The following is a 22,122-nucleotide window of genomic DNA, read 5'->3' as shown; positions in this document are numbered from 1 at the left end:
TCTCACTGTAAAATCCTGCAGTCTGGTGAGCCTCCCGACACTGCACCTGTTGGCAGTCCAGCCCCTGCCCACTCTACCAGAAAGCACTTTTCTCCCCCGAACCCCCCCCCCTCCCCCACTTAACCATATACTATTATCCCTTCATTTTCCCCAATCCCCTCTAGACTGCTGCTTTCATTCTACCCAACAGCTGAATTCCGGCCCAATCTGACGGATGTGGCAGTCAGGTGTGTGTGCTTGAACAAGAGAGAGAGAGAGAGAGAGAGAGAGAGAGAGAGAGAGAGAGAGAGAGAGAGAGAGAGAGAGAGAGAGTGAGTGTGAGTGTGAGTGTGAGTGTGAGTGTGAGTGTGAGTGTGAGTGTGAGTGTGAGTGTGAGTGTGAGTGTGAGTGTGAGTGTGAGTGTGAGTGTGAGTGTGAGTGTGAGTGTGAGTGTGAGTGTGAGTGTGAGTGTGAGTGTTCTCTTGCTGACTAAGGCTGTGGTTGAAAGCTAATCTTTTACTTGTGAACATCTACAACCTGTCTTTGTAGTAAGTAGCAATCTATCTTTTCCATACACTTGACATTCCAACCCGGAATTTCCACTGTATGAACTAAAGTCAATTAGATTTCCACAATAAATTGTTATAAATGAAGATTACAACCACACAAGAAGATAGGGTAAGCTTTATACCTTTTCTTCGACATCTGCAAGTTGTGCAAGTGCTCTTGACAGGGAGGTGTGTTCCTCACAGTTGCCAAGCATAGCTGCACTCTTTGCAAATGACGATGTGAGGGTCGCAAGATCTTTGCGGTGCAAGACGAGCAGCTCTACACTTGTATGCAGCTTGCGTAATTGTAGATCCAGATTCTCCACTTGCTGTGTTTTCTCTTCAAACCACTGCAATAGATAAAATAGCTTCCAAAATCCATATGCATTGCTACATTATAAACTAAACTAATTAATTTTTTGGCCTGGTATACATAAAAAATGTCAAACCGGACATGACAAGGGGAATAATGATATTGCACCTTTATTTTAACAATATATTCTATTGCTTAATGAACAATGGTCCATAACAGCAGCAATTGTAGTTTTTCATAAGAAATGCAATGCAGATGGAACTACTTATGTTCTTTGCATATTTTGCCTAAGTTCTTATTGTGTAACAATCAAGGAAGAGAAACAAATAACCTTTTGTCAACTGTCTCTACATTTGTGTAGGCATCAACGAACTGTTCAACAACCTAGTAATGTACAGAATCGAGCAGTTCGACAGCAAAGATACCCATCATGCAAATTCTTATTGAAATAAGCTTTCCACCTTTAAAATACAATCATAATGCATTCAAAGCCATAAATAATTTTCTAATATCTTTCTGTTCCCCACTTTCTTTGTGAATACTATAACACTAACCATTTACAAATTGAAAGGCAGGCCATTTGGTCTAGATCTCAATCTTTCAATCATTACAACATAACAGCAGTGTGTCTTCATGACAAGCAAACCAATAAAGCAGCAACAAGACAAAAACCTACTGGACACAACCTGAGCATTCATGTCTTATTTCTTAGAGCAGCTGCCAAGTTGAGTTCTACATACAGTCTGCCGCTGCTCTTCAGCTTTGCATGCCTAGTCTGTAAGTGTTTCTGTAGTCTACAGAGTGATTCATGAAGTTATGCAAATATTTTAATATGTTATTCTACAAGTAAAACTAAAGAAAAAAGTTGATATAATCAAAGGTCCACAAATGTTTAGTTACTGAGCAATGGCTAATAAAAGATTTGGCTGAAATCTAGCAACTTTCATAATATGAAGCCATCACACAGCTGTGCGAGATTAATGTAAAGCACTATTTACATTTATTTTGTTGCTATTGGTCTGGTGAATCTAATAAAACATGTCCCAGACGTGTATCTGCAGTAGTTTTCCAAAACACCCAGAGAAGCAAAGATTATTATACAAGTAAGTCTGTTTACTTTCCATTAAGAATGTAGTAACGTTTATGTCATTGTTGGCAAGCATTAGAGTTGTTTCAGACATTTCCTAACCTTGAAATGAGTTAGTTTTCTGTATTGTTCAGTAAGAAACATAATGTATTTAACTGAAACCATATTTTCTGTTTTAACATGAGTTCATGTGTGCTATGGTATTAATGAAAGCTATTATCTGACAAATACATGCAGTTTCAGTTAATGTTACTACCATCATTTTTCCAACTTGTGGTTCCTGAAGAGGGGCAGCAGCCTTTTCAGTAGTTGCAGGGGCAACAGTCTGGATGATTGACTGATCTGGCCTTGCAACATTAACCAAAAGGGCCTTGCTGTGCTGGTACTGCGAACGGCTGAAAGCAAGGGGAAACTACAGCCGTAATTTTTCCCGAGGACATGCAGCTTTACTGTATGATTAAATGATGATGGCATCCTCTTGGGTAAAATATTCCGCAGGTAAAATAGTCCCCCATTCGGATCTCCGGGCGGGGACTACTCAGGAGGATGTCGTTATCAGGAGAAAGAAAACTGGCGTGGAATGTCAGATCCCTTAATCGGGCAGGTAGGTTAGAAAATTTAAAAAGGGAAATGGATAGGTTAAAGTTAGATATAGTGGGAATTAGTGAAGTTCGGTGGCAGGAGGAACAAGACTTCTGGTCAGGTGACTACAGGGTTATAAACACAAAATCAAGTAGGGGTAATGCAGGAGTAGGTTTAATAATGAATAGGAAAATAGGAATGCGGGTAAGCTACTACAAACAACATAGTGAACGCATTATTGTGGCCAAGATAGATACGAAGCCCACACCTACTACAGTAGTACAAGTTTATATGCCAACTAGCTCTGCAGATGATGAAGAAGTTGAAGAAAAGTACGATGAAATAAAAGAAATTATTCAGATAGTGAAGGGAGACGAAAATTTAATAGTAATGGGTGACTGGAATTCGAGTGTAGGAAAAGGGAGAGAAGGAAACATAGTAGGTGAATATGGATTGGGGCTAAGAAATGAAAGAGGAAGCCGCCTAGTAGAATTTTGCACAGAGCACAACTTAATCATAGCTAACACTTGGTTTAAGAATCATGAAAGAAGGTTGTATACGTGGAAGAACCCTGGAGATACTAAAAGGTATCAGATAGATTATATAATGGTAAGACAGATTTAGGAACCAGGTTTTAAGTTGTAAGACATTTCCAGGGGCAGATGTGGACTCTGACCACAACCTATTGGTTATGACCTGTAGATTAAAACTGAAGAAACTGCAAAAATGTGGGAAATTAAGGAGATGGGACCTGGATAAACTGAAAGAACCAGAGGTTGTACAGAGTTTCAGGGAGAGCATAAGGGAACAATTGACAGGAATAGGGGAAAAAATACAGTAGAAGAAGAATGGGTAGCTCTGAGGGATGTAGTAGTGAAGGCAGCAGAGTATAAAGTAGGTAAAAAGACGAGGGCTGCTAGAAATCCTTGGGTAACAGAAGAAATATTGAATTTAATTGATGAAAGGAGAAAATATAAAAATGCAGTAAATGAAGCAGGCAAAAAGGAATACAAACGTCTCAAAAATGAGATCAACAGGAAGTGCAAAATGGCTAAACAGGGATGGCTAGAGGACAAATGTAAGGATGTAGAGGCTTATCTCACTAGAGGTAAGATAGATACTGCCTACAGGAAAATTAAAGAGACCTTTGGAGAGAAGAGAACCACGTGTATGAATATCAAGAGCTCAGATGGCAGCCCAGTTCTAAGCAAAGAAGGGAAGGCAGAAAGGTGGAAGGAGTATATAGAAGGTTTATACAAGGGTGATGTGCTTGAGGACAATATTATGGAAATGGAAGAGGATGTAGATGAAGATGAAATGGGAGATATGATACTGCGTGAAGAGTTTGACAGAGCACTGAAAGACCTGAGTCGAAACAAGGCCCCCGGAGTAAACAACATTCCATTAGAACTACTGACGGCCTTGGGACAACCAGTCCCAACAAAACTCTACCAGCTGGTGAGCAAGATGTATGAGACAGGCGAAATACCCTCAGACTTCAAGAAGAATATAATAATTCCAATCCCAAAGAAAGCAGGTGCTGACAGATGTGAAAATTACCGAACTATCAGTTTAATAAGCCACGGCTGCAAAATACTAACGCGAATTCTTTACAGACGAATGGAAAAACTGGTAGATGCAGACCTCGGGGAGGATCAGTTTGGATTCCGTCGAAATGTTTGAACACGTGAGGCAATACTGACCTTACGACATATCTTAGAAGAAAGATTAAGAAAAGGCAAACCTACGTTTCTAGCATTTGTAGACTTAGAGAAAGCTTTTGACAATGTTGACTGGAATACTCTTTTTCAAATTCTAAAGGTGGCAGCGGTAAAATACAGGGAGCGAAAGGCTATTTATAATTTGTACAGAAACCAGATGGCAGTCATAAGAGTCGAGGGGCATGAAAGGGAAGCAGTGGTTGGGAAAGGAGTGAGACAGGGTTGTAGCCTCTCCCCGATGTTATTCAACCTGTATATTGAGCAAGCAGTACAGGAAACAAAAGAAACATTCGGAGTAGGTATTAAAATTCATGGAGACGAAGTAAAAACTGAGGTTCGCCGATGACACTGTAATTCTGTCAGAGATGGCAAAGGACTTGGAAGAGCAGTTGAACGGAATGGACAGTGTCTTGAAAGGAGGATATAAGATGAACTTCAACAAAAGCAAAACGAGAATAATGGAATGTAGTCGAATTAAGTCGGTTGGTACTGAGGGAATTAGATTAGGAAATGAGACACTTAAAGTAGTAAAGGAGTTTTGCTATTTAGGAAGTAAAATAACTGATGATGGTCTAAGTAGAGAGGATATAAAATGTAGACTGGCAATGGCAAGGAAAGCGTTTCTGAAGAAGAGAAATTTGTTAACATCCAATATAGATTTACGTATCAGGAAGTCGTTTCTGAAAGTATTTGTTTGGAGTGTAGCCATGTATGGAAGTGAAACATGGACGATAACTAGTTTGGACAAGAAGAGAATAGAAGCTTTCGAAATGTGGTGCTACAGAAGAATACTGAAGATAAGGTGGATAGAGCACGTAACTAATGAGGAGGTATTGAATAGGATTGGGGAGAAGAGAAGTTTGTGGCACAACTTGACTAGAAGAAGGGATCGGTTAGTAGGACATGTTTTGAGGCATCAAGGGATCACAAATTTAGCATTGGAGGGCAGCGTGGAGGGTAAAAATCGTAGAGGGAGACCGAGAGATGAGTACACTAAGCAGATTCAGAAGGATGTAGGTTGCAGTAGGTACTGGGAGATGAAGCAGCTTGCACAGGATAGAGTAGCATGGAGAGCTGCATCAAACCAGTCTCAGGACTGAAGACAAGAACAACAACAACATCATTTTTCCGAAATTAAATTCTCTACAACTTCTGTTGAAAACTTTGTGCAGTTGTCTGGAACTTTAAAAACAAATTGGAGCAAGTAGTTAACAAGTTAAAAACTTTAAAAAATTGCTTCTTTGCTGCTCTGGATGTTCTGGAAAACTATTGCAGATACACACCTGTAACACCTTTTATTACATTCACCAAAGCAATAACAAAATAAATGGAAATTGTGCTTTATTTTAACCTCTTACAGTTTTGTGATGGTTTCATATTAGCAAAGTTGCCGAACTTCGGGCAAAATCTTTTATTAGCCGTAACTCCATAACTAAACATTTGAGGACCTATGATTATATCAATTTATCTTTTAGTTTTACTTGTAGAATAACATATATTAATATGTTAGCATATCTTTGTGGATCACCCTGTACAAAAGCACTGAAGAGTTTTAATCTATAGCAGCATTCACCACTGATCAGTACTTCTCCACTCACCCTGAATCTATTTCCATTTGATTAATGGATGGCAACTGATTATAATGACAAAATAAATTCCATCCGTAGGATATGTCTTAGACAAACAAGACAGTTCACACTATAAACAGGTTTATGAGAATCAACAGCTTCAGGTTGTTTATGTTTACCACAATGCCATACGATGATCATCATCGTGGGCTAGATCTATTTTCTCACTTCAGCTACAATGATTGAATATACCGGGGTGCTGTATTCCCAGAAAATGAAGTCAACTCAGGAAACACAGGAACTTTACATCTGCTAGTAGTGAAAGAGCAGGATGTAACTAACGTTACAATGACCAACACCTGCATATATCCCTTCTGCAGCCATCTAACAGTTTAGAGGAGCAGGTAAACCAGTCTCCACAAAACTCCAATCCACTTAAACAACTCTTTTACAGTTTTAGGGCTTTTAAACGACAGACACTCAGAAAATCTGTTGTTATTATTATTGTCTTCAGTCCAGAAACTGGTTTGATGCAGCTTTCCATGCTATTCTATCCTGTGCAAGCTGCTTCATCTCCCAGTACCTACTGCAACCGACATCCTTCCGAATCTGCTTAGTGTATTCATCTCTTTGTCTCCCTCTACGATTTTTACCCTCCACACTGCCCTCCAATACTAAATTGGTGATCTCTTGATGCCTCAGAACATGTCCTACCAATCTACCCCTTCTTCTAGTAAAGCTGTGACACAAAATTCTCTTCTCCTCAATTCTATTCAATACCTTCTCATTATGTAATCTTTAGCATTCTTCTGTAGCACCACATTTCGAAAGCTTCTATTCTCTTCTTGTCCAAACTATTTATCGTCCATGTTTCACTTCCATACATGGCTACACTCCATACAAATACTTTTACAAAATGCTTCCTGACACTGAAATCTACAATCAATGTTAACAAGTTTCTCTTCTTCAGAAACGCTTTTCTTGCCACTGCCAGTGTACATTTTATATCCTCTCAGATATTTTGCTCCCCAAATAGTTAAACTCATCTACTTTCAGTGTCTCATTTCCTAATCTAATTCCCTCAGCTTCATCTGATTTAATTAGACTACATTCCATTATCTTAATTTTGTTTTTGTTGATGTTAATCTTATATCCTCCTTTCAAGACACTGTCCATTCCGTTCAACTGCTCTTCCAAGTCCTTTGCTGTCTCTGACAGAATTACAACGTCATCGGCGAACCTCAAAGTTTTTATTTCTTCTCCATGGATTTTAACAACTACTCCGAATTTCTTTTGTTTCCTTTACTGCTTGCTCAATATACAGATTGAATAACATCAGGGAGAGGCTGCAACCCTGTCTTACTCCCTTCCCAACCACTGCTTCCCTTTCATGTCCCTCGACTCTTATAACTGCCATCTGGTTTCTGTAAAAACTGTAAACAGCCTTTCGCTCCCTGTATTTTACCCCTGCTACCTTTAGAATTTGAAAGAGAGTATTCCAGTCAACATTGTCAAAAGCTTTCTCTAAGTCTACAAATGCTAGAAACGTAGATTTGCCTTTCCTTAATCTTTCTTCTAAGATAAGTTGTAAGGTCAGTATTGCCTCACGTGTTCCAGTATTTCTACGGAATCCAAACTTATCTTCCCCGAGGTCGGCTTCTACTAGTTTTTCCATTCGTCTGTAAAGAATATGTGTTAGTATTTTGCAGCTGTGGCTTATTAAACTGATTGTTAGGTAATTTTCACACCTGTCAACACCTGCTTTCTTTGGGATTGGAATTATTATATTCTTCTTGAGGTCTGAGTATTTTGTCTGTCTCATTCATCTTGGTCACCAGGTGGTAGAGTTTTGTCAGGGCTGGCTCTCCCAAGGCTGTCAGAACTTCTAATGTAATGTTGTCTACCCCAGGGGCCTTATTTCGACTTAGGTCTTTCAGTGCTGTCAAACTCTTCATGCAGTATCATATCTTCCATTTCATCTTCATCTACACCCTCTTCCATTTCCATAATACCGTCCTCAAGTACATCGCCCTTGTATAGACCCTCTACATACTCCTGCCACCTTTCTGCTTTCCCTTCTTTTCTTATAACAGTTTCCAGCTGAGCTCTTGATATTTATACAAGTGGTTCTCTTTTCCCCAAAGGTCTCTAATTTTCCTGTAGCCAGTATATACCTTACCCCTAGTGAGATATGGCTCTACATCCTTACATTTGTCCTCTAGCCATCCCTGCTTAGCTATTTTGCACTGTCGTTCTCAGTTTTGAGACATCAGTATTCCTTTTTGCCTGCTTCATTTACTGCATTTTTATATTTTCTCCTTTCATCAAGTATATTCAATATCTCTTCTATTACCCAAGGATTTCTACTAGCCCTCTTTTTACCTACTTGATCCTCTGCTGCCTTCACGATTTCATCCCTCAAAGCTACCCATTCTTCTTCTACTGCATTTCTTTCCCCCATACCTGTCAATTGTTCCCTTATGCTCTCTCTGGAACACCTTACAAGCTCTGGTTCTGTCAGGTTATCCAGGTCCCGTCTCCTTAAATTCGTACCTTTTTGCAGTTTGTTCAGTTTTAATCTAAAATTCATAACCAAGAGATAGTGGTCCGAGTCCACGTCTGCCCCTGGAGATGTCTTACGATTTAAAAGCTGGTTCCTAAATCTCTGTCTTACCATTATATAATCTATCAAACCTTCCATTATCTCCAGGCCTATTCCACGTATACAAACTTTTTTCATGATTCTCGGGCCATGTGTTAGCTATGATTTAGTTATGCTCTGAGCAAAATTCTACTAGGCGGCTTCCTCTTTCACTCCTTACCCCCATTCCATATTTATGTAGTATTCCTTCTCTTCCTTTCCCTACTATCAAATTCCAGTCACCCAACACTATTAAATTTTCGCCTCCCTTCACTACCTGAATTATTTTATTTATCTCATAAACATGTCATCAATCTCTTCGTTATCTGTGGAGCTAGTTGGCATTTAAACTTTTACTACTGTGGTAGGCATTGGCTTCGTGTATCTTGGCCACAATAATGTGTTCAGGATGCTGTTTGTAGTAGCTTACCTGCACTCCTATTTTTTTCTCTTAATTATTAGGCCTGCTCCTGTGTTACCCCTATTTGATTTTGTATTTATAATCCTGTATTCATCTGACCAAAATTCTTGTTCCTCTTGCCACCAAACTTCACTAATTCCTACTATCTCCAACTTTAACCTATCCAATTCCCTTTTTAAGTTTCCTAACCTACCTGCCCGATTAAGGGATCTGACATTCCCCGCTCCGATGCACAGAACACCAGTTTTCTTTCTCTTGGTAACGACGTCTTCCTGAGTACTCCCCACCGAGAGATCCGAATGGGGGACTATTTTAACTCCACAATATTTTACCCATGAGGACTCCATCATCATTTAACCACACAGTAAAACTGCATGCCATCAGGAAAATTATGGTTGTAGTTTTGCCTTGCTTTCAGCTGTTCGCAGTACCTGCACAGCAAGGCCATTTTGGTTAGTGTTACAAGGCCATATCAGTCCATCATCCAGACTGCTGCCCCTGCAACTACTGAAATGGCTGCTGCCCCTTCCAGGAACTACACATTTGTCTGGCCTTTGAACAGATACCCCTCTCTTGTGGTTGCACCTATGGTATCGCTACCTGCATCAATGAGGCACGCAAGCCTCCCCACCAACTTCAAAGCCCGTGGTTAATGGGGGGGGGGGGGGGGGGGGCGACGACAAAATCTATACAGCCAACATTCCCTCTATTGTAACACAAAGTATACAACAGAATGAAAAATTACGTAATTCAGTGAACTCTTACAGGGTCATTTTCATCCATTTTGTAGGTGATTTTATTGACTGTTTCACCAACTTTGTTAAACAACCGCATTACTCCAGCACCACTGAGTGCTGAAGTGTTTGTAGCTTTTGGTAGGTCCATATCTGAAATAATAAAAAAAAACAGGTATCAAATATGCATACATTTTACAACACTGACAGTTAAATTTTATTACTTACATTGTTTAACAGTCAATTTTCTGTTAAGCAGTGGTATTCAATAATGCATTTAAAATAACCAATGCTGTCTTTTCGTCAAACTACTACAGTCAGAGGTACTATTCTCATAAAAATTTCAAATGTGTAAATTTATGTCCAAACTAAATTATGTTGTTTAAAGATCAAACAATTCAACTGGTAGGTAAGGACAATGACAGAAAAGTCCTCCAAAAGTTTGACTAAAGCATCGAATTAATTAGGAGATGCAGAAAATCTTCTAGAGTCTTGTCTCTATAAAGAAAGCATTCCTGCATTCATTCAATATAGTTACGAGTTTCTATATGATTATGAGACATAATTTCTGGGCAATATTTGCTTTCAGTAGATGAAATGTTTAGTTCTGCCAATATACATAGATTTACATGAAACTTTTGTAGCTTTTTTACTATTAGCGTCTTCCTTGAGGAGGAAAGAGAGGGTGTATTTCAGATGGGCTCCACAGTGTCAAAGTTAGTCCCCTTATCTTCATGATCAATAAGCCAAGAGAATAGCTTTTTGAATAATAGGGGTGGAGTTGGGTTAAGAACTGTGATGCTATCCCAAGAAATGACTAACAGACAGTAATGATACATGATGTGGAAAATAGTAGTAAGGTTGAAATGCAAGCTGCTTTTGTTGCATCATCAGCTAAAATCTGTGGCAACAATCTATCATGACAACCTATGTTTTAGGTCACACGAGTCTTGACGTACTTCAGGAAAGATGTTGTGGTCTGTTAGGGTCACTCTGCAGCGGGTTATCTTGCTGTATCAAGTATGTGTGTGCGAGTTAAGTATTATACCTTCTCTTGAAGAGGGGAGAAGTGACATTCCTATATATTGGTACACACTTATTCAGAGTGCTGGGTCTGATGGTCATCCACTTTCTCCTAAATTCATGGGATGCTGTATCAAGATGTAGCCATGTCAGCTTCTGGGATTCTTATTGGCAGCAGGTCCATTCTAGAGGACTTTCTTAGGTAATTTATCATTGCTTGGTGCATCTCCATGGTACAGTAAGGGGAGGAAAAGGAAATAATTTAGGAGGCTCCCTCATCTGAAGGTCTGATTAACCTCTCTCTAACATTCCACAACCTACTCCATCATGCGTAAGGAAGGAAATAATAGTCTGAAAGGCTGGTTGTGTTGGTAAGTACTTGCCAGCAACTCTGTCACAGAATTTTAAAGTTTCTTCAAGTGAATTTTCCTTCCGATACAATTTAATTTTGACTCATATGATACATATTGTATGCCACAAATATATAATTCAATTGTACCCTCCTCCACAACTTTACTTCCAAGCAAACTCTGCATAACGTTTAGGGCACTGGTGAAATACTGAAGGAGGGAACTCAGAGTTTAACATCCTGTCACTGAGGTGGTCAATAGAATTTGATAATACGAAAGAGGGTAGACACCTAAACCAAAAGAAAGGTACATTTCACTGAAAAACATGCAAGGCACTTTAGCACAACTGCAATGTTACGAAGATATCTTCAGCGGTCACTTTTCACAAACGAGCAGCAATTGTGGTATAACTCAGCACTGAGCTTTTCAAAATTTATCACGTACTTGCGCACAAAGAACTATTGTCAATGTATTATTTTACAACATTTCCCTTGTACAAGCACTATTTATAAAAATCTTACTCTTACTTTAAAATGCCATTACACTATTTGCACAGTTTATACCTGCTTCCAAGAATTCTCTGAAGTCAGGATCAACACACAGAACTGGATGAGCTGCTGTACGGTTCAAGTATCTTTCCAGAGAAGCTCTTCGTTTCTCGATGAACTCTGCAGAAGAGCCCTGTTCTGCTTGATTTGACATCTTTATTTTTGTCATACCTAGAAGAGAATGGGATGGTTACAGTGCATAAGTCAAGCTGGGGAAATATCACAAATAAGATTTTTTGTCAGATGACAGTTCTGAAAGTTATTAAGGCACTCTCACAATGGTACAGCAACACAAATCCAATGCATTACTTATAACAATTTCTCCACATTGAAAACACCAAATGTTTCAGAAATTAAGTTACTGCATATTAATGTAAATAAATTTTAGGGATATCATACATAATAAATTTGGGGTCAACAGAGGCGTCCAATCCCACCTGTCGGCTTTGACCCAATATGTAATGGTGGTGTGTGTGACGTCACAATGGCACGGTGTTTAGTTTACGAGTGTGTTGTGTTTATAGATGTCGTTTTGTTGCGGTCGGTGGTGCCCTCAGGTGGTGTGTTTATGGTTTGCATATTAAGTGGTGTATTGGGTTCATTGTGGTGTTGCTGCTTGTCCTGCAAAGTATTGGTTTCGACTGTGCTGTGACAGGAATTGGTTTCAGTGAGTTAACAATTTAGTTTTTGTTGTGTCCAAGTCACTATAGTGCTGTCTGCTGTATGTCGTGTGTGAATTTGTGGCTGCTTTTGTTAGGTATGGATATGATGGATAAATTTAACAGCGCTCATTTGCGTGTGGAAATGGGGTCAATGTGTTGTCCCTTATAAAATTTTTGCAACTGTATGGGCTGCTGGTATAAGTGGTTAGGTGCAGTGTGTGTTGGCAGGAATTGCAGTTGGCAAGTTACAGCATTTCAGACCAGGGTCAGCTACATCTGGCAGTGCCATAGGGACAACCTATGGCGCTCCATAAGGTACTGTACCTGGCTCGAGAGGTCTAGGTCGGGCATGCGAGAGATTGTGTTGATGACGTATTAATTTTGTTATAGATCGTCTCGCAATTTTTGTGCGCATGAGGCTGGTGTGAGTGAGATGACTGTTCTAGACTGGTTTTCGTTTTGTAGGGAAGTGTACAGGGGTAAGTTGGGTAGGCCTGGCGTGGTGGTGGAGGTTGACGAGTTGCAGTTTGGGAAGAAGTAGTATGGAAGGGGTAAGTCTCTGATTGGCTTATGGGTGGGGGAGAGGGGGCATTGTATCTGGGGATGGTTTTTCAGAGTGTGTTGAGGGCTTCATAGGGGCGGACAAAAAGGGAATGGGTGGGATTAATTGAGGAGTTTATTGAAGAGGGCAGCACAACAGTTTCCAATGCTTTTTCATCTTATAGGGGGTTGGGTAAGAGGGGGTATCATCATTTAGTAGTTAACCATAGTTTGGAATTCAAAAATTATGAGACTGGGGCATGTACAAATATGATAGAGGGATTTTGCTGGTCAGTTATTGGGGGGGGGGGGGAGGGGGGGGAGAGAGAGAGAGAGAGAGAGAGAGAGAGAGAGAGAGAGAGAGAGAGAGAGAGAGAGAGGGGGGGGGGGATATTGTGGTGGCTGACCTAAGTGCAGCACCAGAACTTTTTTGTGGTAAGTAGTCATTCTTTTCAGTGTATTTTTTGCATGTTTGGTGGTTGAAGGGGTACTTCTGTGTTTGGTTGGTGGTATCGGTATCTTGAGTTTTTGTTGACTTACAGAGGTGAAGCGAAATGTCCAGTTCCAATGTGTGGTTGTAGCTATGGGTGTTTTTGTATTGTGAACTGCTGTTGTGCTATATAGGTTAAGGTAAGTGTTCGATTACAATTTTGTTTGTCAAGGTGTTGGTTGTATGGTACCCATAGTTGTAGTGGTGGTGTAATTTTTGGAGCTTTATAATGTAGTATCTATAATTGTGGTTGAGCTATATAGGTAAAGGGAAGTGACCGATTACAGAGGATACTGTGTGCAGTGGAATTTGGGAATTTTGTGTTGTCAATTTACTTCGTCATTTTGTGTTGTCAATTTACTTCATCATTTTGTGTTGTCAATTTATTTCGTCATTTTGTGTCGTGTGTAGTGGTGTGTGTTTATGTTTAGTTTGTCCCCACCCAAAAACCCCCAATTTTCTATGCTTGTCCCATTAGTTTGATTCTATTTTTGGAGGAAGATGCATGTGTTGGTCTTTCGATCTATTTTTGTCTTTGCTGTCATGTTTATGTAATGACGTAGGCGCCACATTGCAGTTGTAGTGAATGGTCATTTCCGCCATGGGTCAAAGCAACGGGTGGAATCTGATGCTTCTGTTTGTGTGAACTTCCATGTACAACTAATCAATATCACAAGAGCAGAGCCCTATTTCCATAAACATTAACAATAAATATAAGAACACTTGCAACAAGCACACTACCAGCTTTCGGGAAGAAAAGAAACTTTGCTAATTATGTACATGTACGTGTATCAACATTTAATATTATTTACAATCCTGCGGCAAAAGTATCTTCATATAACAACTGGATTTAATGCAAGAGTTTAGGAGTAACTGAAAATACAGATGATTTAACTCCTGACTGCATGAATTTCATTGACTCACAAATAGAACTTTGAAATCGCCACTCTAACTACATGACAAATTTGACAATTTCAAATAAAATAATTGGTTATGAAACGCGCAGAACAAATATGACAGAAGGAACTCTTTTTTTATCTTATTGTATTCTGAAAGCAAACCCAGTAAGAATATAGTATTGCCCATTTGTTATCCTATATTTTTAACAGCCTGCTGCAACTGGACCCCGAGTTGCTTAGACAAAACAAACATCTGCAACTTATCTATAAAAGGTGAAGTTATCATCAACCCAAAGGTTGGTATGAACACCAATAAGGCTTTACTAAGCATGATCAAATCTGCAGTGGCATGCCCTTGCCTTCTTCCAATTTTCAAACTCATTTATCCAGTTTTATGGAACCTATGGTTTAACATGAACCATATTTCAAACTGGCATTTCAAATCAATGAATAATTATCTCTCAAAGCTGCATGACAAAAAATCTCAGCCCAAACTGTACACTGGACTTTTGAATATGTAATCTGACAGCTGGTAAACTACTGAGCCACACATTTACTGTTTACTGGAATAAAAATGTTAGTCTAACTGCCTAGCAAACATTGTTCAATTTAGAAGTCTTAGAAACATGCTAATTTTGATGTATTTAATAGCACTCATTCTACTGATATTAACATTCTGCATTAAAATTTTTGTTCAACAAAAGTAGCAATTGCTGTTTAAAAACAAAGACAAATCCAGCAACCTAGGAATTTATACTAACTGTAAAATATTTCCATAACAAACCTATAACACTCTTCTCTGGAGCTGGTGGTATGATGCGGCCTAATCTGAGATACTTTTCTACTAGTTTGTCATGCAGGCCCAGGAAATCACTGAAACGTCTCATTACATCAAAATGAGTCTTCTTGAATAGCCGTATATTTGTCCTCGTTACAACTTTGTAAGCTACATATGCTCCCATTCCGTCACCCACTTTCTGAGGATCAGTTACAGACACTTCAAGAAATTGGTCATTTTCCTTCTCCACCTGTAACAAAACATTTTTTACCATTATATTTATAACGACAAATGAACAACAAACAATATCCACTGTCTTACCTCTTCTAGGGAGTTTGACTTCAGCACAGATGGTCTCTCAACTGGTGGAGCCTCATAGGTGGGATTATCCTTCAAATAAAATCAACATTTTAATTATGTTTTTACAAACTTACACTAGTGCAGAATATAATTTAATTAGTTCTTGTTTTTTTGCTACCACAATTAGGCTCCTAAATGATGGCTTCCCAAATTTATTGTGCTCTTATTTTTTCAGGATTTCTTATGTTAATTTTACATTTTCTTGGATTTTTTTCCTGAGTAATGCGCATTTTTTCATAAAAGGTTTAAAAAGACAATTATGTTGTCTCTAGTTAATGATTTTGCACGAGATTATACAAAATATTAGCACTGCAGGCATGCATTACGGCCTGCTCGTAACAGAAACTGTTAAAGCCTTCATGGGGCGTGTAAAACAGCAAGCCTAATTACGTTCTGATAACGCTGCTGCCCCATGGGTTTTATTGTCAATAAACAACGAATACAATATGACATCAATGCATGAATTCGCGTGTTTTAATACGAACTCACACTGAACACCTGACAATTAACTCTATGTAGACTGGGCAAACATGCTGACCTGTTCTGATTTAAGCCACATTAATAACGAGACCACATTACATTTCCATGTAGAAAAAACATTTCAATATCAGAAGAAAAATGAATCATCGTAATACTATTCTCTGCTTAATCTGTATTGCAAATAATATTACTAATTTCCATTAAATACTAACAACATACATTGAACGCCTGCTTATCGGATAAATTTAACAGCACACACCTCTGATAACTGTAACGTTGGTGCATCGACGTCCCTAAAAGGCACACGCTTCTCATCTTCGAGACTTACATCCTGGGATAAAATGAAAACAGATTTTTTTTTATTGAATTCAATAAAACTAACAATCAAACTAAATAGATTCAGTTAGCATAACACACTTCAACACAAACAAGATACATGTCAAACAAACAAATACACGTCAAAGTCCAGTTCTGGAATAAAAATTATAGTTTACTTCAATAGCGGAAGTGAATAAGTCATCATTGTCTTCCTCTTTCTTCGTTATGTCTACAGTATCAAAAAGTGGGGGTGGTTCCCTTTCTTCCGCCATTCTTCCTAATAACTAGTAACTGACAGAATACTACTATCTCCCAACTCCTGCGACAACGCCACTACAGCGACATCACCGTCATCTGCTTGTAACTCGCCATAAATTATCTATGGTGTGGACACTAGCGACGACTTTCCAGTGGTATTAAATGCCTCTTTACGTAGTTATTATGTATCAATAAAATTCAGTGCTTTTTAAGTCATGATTAATAAAAATATCCAAATTCGTTTAACATGCGCAATAGTGCAAAGAACTGCTTCACCTCAAACTTTCCTGAGTCAAGACGAAGAGCATAATGAAAATCTCCTTAGGCCAAAGTCACGATTATTTCTGTCATAAGTATACGCTATGTTAATATCCAAATGATAATCTTGTAAATCGTTAATACTTCAAAAATTGTTAAGATATTTTCTGCTTTTTCGCTACCCCTGAGTTGCATATTGAGTCAATGACGGCGGACTATTGTTTTGTAACTGCCTAGTTAAAGACAGGTGATTCAATTTCTGCCCTTACTACCAATAGCTGTAAGAGGGAGAGGAATGCATCAAATGTTTGTGGCTATCCGGGGATCCAGAAAGTCGTAAGATTCGGCGGGTATCGAGAAATAAATGTTGTTAGACGATGATTATACCTTCTCGAAGTATTTATGGGGAGAAATTTATATCTGCCTTACTAAAAGCAGACCTCAAACAACAAGACAGGTGTCACTCTTAGAACTTCTTGAATGTTTTCGAATATTTTAATCCCATAAATTAAAAACATATAGCTGTTCTGACTGCTTTTCTCTTATGTGAAAATAAATTGTTACCTTTGACAGAAATAGGGACCATAACAGAAGACGAACGTACATTACGTTATTTCGGCTGTGTGCGCGTATTATTTCTGAGCCACACGAATGAATTAGTCACAAAAGTCAGCAGATGCCTTGATGATAGAATGTGTGTGTCAGGCATCTTTTGTGACACAGTAAATCATGACCTGCTTCTCCAAAAATTGGCACGCTATGGTTTTCAAGGCAAATCTCTTAACTGGATGTCATCATACTTGGCAAACAGAAAACAAAGGGTACTTACTAACATCAACGACAAGAAATTTCTCTCTGACTGGAAACACACTCAATTAGGTGTTCCACAAGGTTCAATATTAGGGCCACTGCTTTTTCTGTATTATACACTCCTGGAAATTGAAATAAGAACACCGTGAATTCATTGTCCCAGGAAGGGGAAACTTTATTGACACATTCCTGGGGTCAGATACATCACATGATCACACTGACAGAGCCACAGGCACATAGACATAGGCAACAGAGCATGCACAATGTCGGCACTAGTAAAGTGTATATCCACCTTTCACAGCAATGCAGGCTGCTATTCTCCCATGGAGACGATCGTAGAGATGCTGGATGTAGTCCTGTGGAACGGCTTGTCATGCCATTTCCACCTGGCGCCTCAGTTGGACCAGCGTTCGTGCTGGACGTGCAGACCGCGTGAGACGACGCTTCATCCAGTCCCAAACATGCTCAATGGGGGACAGATCCGGAGATCTTGTTGGCCAGGTTAGTTGCCTTACACCTTCTAGAGCACGTTGGGTGGCACGGGATACATGCGGACGTGCATTGTCCTGTTGGCACAGCAAGTTCCCTTGCCGGTCTAGGAATGGTAGAACAATGGGTTCGATGACGGTTTGGATGTACCGTGCACTATTCAGTGTCCCCTCGACGATCACCAGAGGTGTACGGCCAGTGTAGGAGATCGCTCCCCACACCATGATGCCAGGTGTTGGCCCTGTATGCCTCGGTCGTATGCAGTCCTGATTGTGGCGCTCACCTGCACGGCGCCAAACACGCATACGACCATCATTCGCACCAAGGCAGAAGCGACTCTCATCGCTGAAGACGACACGTCTCCATTCATCCCTCCATTCACGCCTGTCGCGACACCACTGGCGGCGGGCTACACGATGTTGGGGCGTGAGCGGAAGACTGCCTAACGGTGTGCGGGACCGTAGCCAAGCTTCATGGAGACGGTTGCGTATGGTCCTCGCTGATACCCCAGGAGCAACAGTGTCCCTAATTTGCTGGGAAGTGGCGGTGCGGTCCCCTATGGCACTGCGTAGGATCCTACGGTCTTGGCGTGCATCCGTTCGTCGCTGCGGTCCGGTCCCAGGTCGACGGGCACGTGCACCTTCCGCCGACCACTGGCGACAACATCGATGTACTGTGGAGACCTCACGCCCCATGTGTTGAGCAATTCGGCGGTACATCCACGCGGCCTCCCGCATGCCCACTATACGCCCTCGCTCAAAGTCCGTCAACTGCACATACGGTTCACGTCCACGCTGTCGCGGCATGCTACCAGTGTTAAAGACTGCGATGGAGCTCCGTATGCCACGGCAAACTGGCTGACACTGACGGTGGCGGTGCACAAATGCTGCGCAGAAAGCGCCATTCGACGGCCAACACCGCGGTTCCTGGTGTGTCCGCTGTGCCGTGCGTGTGATCATTGCTTGTACAGCCCTCTCGCAGTGTCCGGAGCAAGTATGGTGGGTCTGACACACCGGTGTCAATGTGTTCTTTTTTCCATTTCCAGGAGTGTATTAATGATATGCCATGTCAGGTCCAGTCTGATACTATCCTCTATGCAGATGACTCAACAGCTGTAGTCTGTTGTGAAAATTAGGTAGACGTAATTCGTCATATTGAACAAACACTTGGGGAAGTGGAGGCAGGGGTCAAAAAAAATAACTTGACATTAAATTTTAGGAAAACAGAAATTGTTCATTTCACCACAAAACAATCTGCACAGTCTATAAGCGAAATAAGGTATATGGACAAATAATCAGAGACTGTAGACTGTGTCAAATTCCTTGGCGTATTAGTCAATAAAAACCTGTTATGGAGTCACCATGTGGATAACATACTGGGTCGACTGAATAGCCTTGTATATATTATAAATATCTTGTATAGTATTACTAATTTAGCTGTAAGAAAAACTGTAGATAATGCATATTTTGTTTCAGTCATTAGGTATAGTATAATTTTCTGGGGGTTCTGAAAAAACAAATTTACTTAGAGCCCTTAGACTACAAAAAAGAATCATCTGAGCAATGGTGGGGGCAAAACCAAAGCAACATTGTAAACCTTTATTAGTAAAACTAGATCTAATGAGCATTCCAAGCATATACATCTATGAAACTCTCACTTTCACGAAAAGAAACCCACAACTTTTTGAGGGCAATTTTTTCTTGCATCGATATGATACTATATATAGAATGAGCTACATGTTACCTACCCATCTTTTAAAATCATATGAAAAAACCCCATACTATATGGGCACTAAATTTGTAAATAAAATATGGAAAGATATGGATGACCCGAATGAAAAAGGTACTAAAAGAGACCTGGAAAAATATCTGAAAGATAAATGTTACTATAGTGTAGAAGATTTCATGAATGGCAAAAATGCATAATAATTGTAATTAAAATACCTCTTTGAAGATGTTACACCATATATATTATTAGTTTATTGTCTATTTTTAGTATTATTATATATAGTGTAAAACTGACAAGTCACCTACATCACAATTTTTGATTGTATAAGGCATGTTATGTGATAATAAAAGTTGAATTGAAAATGCCATTCATGATACACATGATCCTGTTAGACCTTGCGCAAGATAACTTGGCCCTCATGCAGAAACTCATCCTCATTCTCACTGCTGCTGGTGGGGGGGGGGGGGGAGGGGTCTGTTCTGAAGGGGTGGCAGCTTCAGTTAGCTGTGATGTATTCAAAATAAGTTGTGGGACCCCTTCGTTATGAATGAAACATTCTCAGCCTGTTTCGATGTGCCGTTTACCCATTCATTACAGAGCATGAACGAGGTGTATGCATGACAGCTGCTCTGCAATCTTGTTCAAAGGCTTTTAAGGAAACGCTTCGGTAAAAAATTTGATTCTCTTGTGCTACATAGACTCATTAGTCAGTTCCATGATGAACTGCCTATGTTTCGTTAATGGTTATCATTACTGTGGTAGTTTGGCATTAATTAATCAACTGCAAGAAATACGAATAGTTTGCAATGGAAAATAGGAGTCACTGTGAGTCATCCTTGAATGCATATAACTAATATATTCAGTTTTTCTTCAAACTTGAGACGATATCTATATCTATCTCCAATCTCGAGAAAATGTATTGTCTGTAGTGCACTCATTCCCACTCACATGCACAAACAATAGAATGAAAGTCAAATATTCATAACATCCCTCATAGCTCATAAACAGATAGAGATATCGAAACGAGTTTTTGGCAAATGATGGCACAAAAAGCGGAGAATATTTTGGCAGATGGTTAACATGAGAAACTTCCTTATCAACCACAATATACGAGTAGCTATAGATTTTTCAACGAAATAATGTAATTTTTTTAAGAGCTCTCGATAGCTGGTAAAATGAGAATTGGTACTGTAACGTAAGTGAAAAATTTACATCTTTAATGTTTTGACTTATTGATCTGGCATGTCCTTGATTGCTTGTTTGATAACATATTTTCGTCAGGATTCTCTCACAACTGGAACTGCACTAACATGATGGTGAGGTTAAATTGTACAAACCTGTTGCATTTTGGCAGAACAAGCTAATTTTAACACAGTAACAAGAGAAAGGAAGCAGGTTTATAACTCAGAGGAAAATAAATTGCTACTTCTGTTGCAGCTTCAGATTAATCCTGTAATCCATTGTGATTTTAATAATAAGAGGTTGACTTCTCAGATTACTGGTCGTACTGGTGTAATGCACTAATACCGTCATTTACAGACACAATAGCTGTAGCTTACAAGTTCTTCTTATTACTGACCTGCAGATGTTGAGCCGCACATGTGGTGGCTGCCTGCAGTGGAAGTCCTACCACCACTGTTGTCCCCTCCCCTCTACACTATCGGTGCAGGTACAGGCCTGGTTATTTTGTGTGCACTTTTATGTGCCAGTATCAAGGACGCAGTAGCTGTGAAAAATGATTAATGTAAACGTACTCATTTAGTCATCTGAGGCACAAAGAATACGAAATCAGCTGTTACAAATACTCGATAGTCCTAATTTAAGTGCTACTACTCACAGAGCTGCGTTGTGGGCTGTAGTTATCATATGACACTTAGTGGATTGCTAACGTGATAATGTGGAACAGATTTACAATGGGAAAAATTAGTTTCAAATTTGGCCACCAGCTGCAAATACACCACTTACAGAATCTCATTGAAGTCTACAGTGCTCATTTTGGACAAAGTGTGTAATTGGCTACTAATAATAAAATCAACATTGTGTTCTTCTCAGTTGTTTTACCTTTCCTGCCCACATCCCGTTCCTAATCCATCACACATAGAAACATTTCTACACTCCTTCTTGCAATCACAGAGCCAGATTTGAGCCTGGAGGCCAATATTTGAATTTTTTCCAGTGTGAATTGGTTCCACATTAATGCATTAGAATATCTACCAAGTTTCGCTGACATACTATAATAACACCCCACACTGAACCTCAGTGAGTAGATACACTATAATTACAACCACCCATTACAAATCAACGATAGCCACTGTGTGATCTTCCTGAAAGAGAACACAAATGGGAAAAACTACTAAAAAACTCATAATGATGGAAAGATTTTCAAGGTTACTTTTCGAGTCATATGATAATTTTATAAAGGAATTCAACGATATAAGTCACTTAAGAAAGAAATAAGTAGTAGTTACAGGGAAGCTGAGGCATAATGGCTGGAGGAAACATATGCACGAAACGAAAAAGAAATAATCACTGAAGGA

General features: G+C 39.6%; 1 protein-coding gene across 1 annotated transcript in view; it reads right to left on the bottom strand.

Annotated features, from left to right (window-relative positions):
* LOC126272695 (sorting nexin-2) overlaps positions 1 to 16,539 on the bottom strand; it is a 50,387-nt gene extending 33,848 nt beyond the window's left edge. The window contains exons 1-7 of the mRNA XM_049975722.1: positions 16,219 to 16,539; positions 15,984 to 16,055; positions 15,206 to 15,274; positions 14,891 to 15,134; positions 11,531 to 11,686; positions 9,626 to 9,747; positions 671 to 877 (exon numbers count right to left, since the gene is read on the bottom strand). Coding sequence (XP_049831679.1) covers positions 671 to 877; positions 9,626 to 9,747; positions 11,531 to 11,686; positions 14,891 to 15,134; positions 15,206 to 15,274; positions 15,984 to 16,055; positions 16,219 to 16,314 — 966 coding nt within the window. The 5' untranslated portion in view covers positions 16,315 to 16,539. The remainder of the gene's footprint in view (positions 1 to 670; positions 878 to 9,625; positions 9,748 to 11,530; positions 11,687 to 14,890; positions 15,135 to 15,205; positions 15,275 to 15,983; positions 16,056 to 16,218) is intronic.
* Positions 16,540 to 22,122: the final 5,583 nt, after the last annotated feature.

This window comes from Schistocerca gregaria, chromosome 5 (genome assembly GCF_023897955.1).
Source record: "Schistocerca gregaria isolate iqSchGreg1 chromosome 5, iqSchGreg1.2, whole genome shotgun sequence".
Lineage (NCBI taxonomy): Eukaryota > Metazoa > Arthropoda > Insecta > Orthoptera > Acrididae > Schistocerca > Schistocerca gregaria.
Note: the sequence above shows the minus strand (reverse complement) of the source record. Positions and strands in the feature narration are given on the sequence as shown.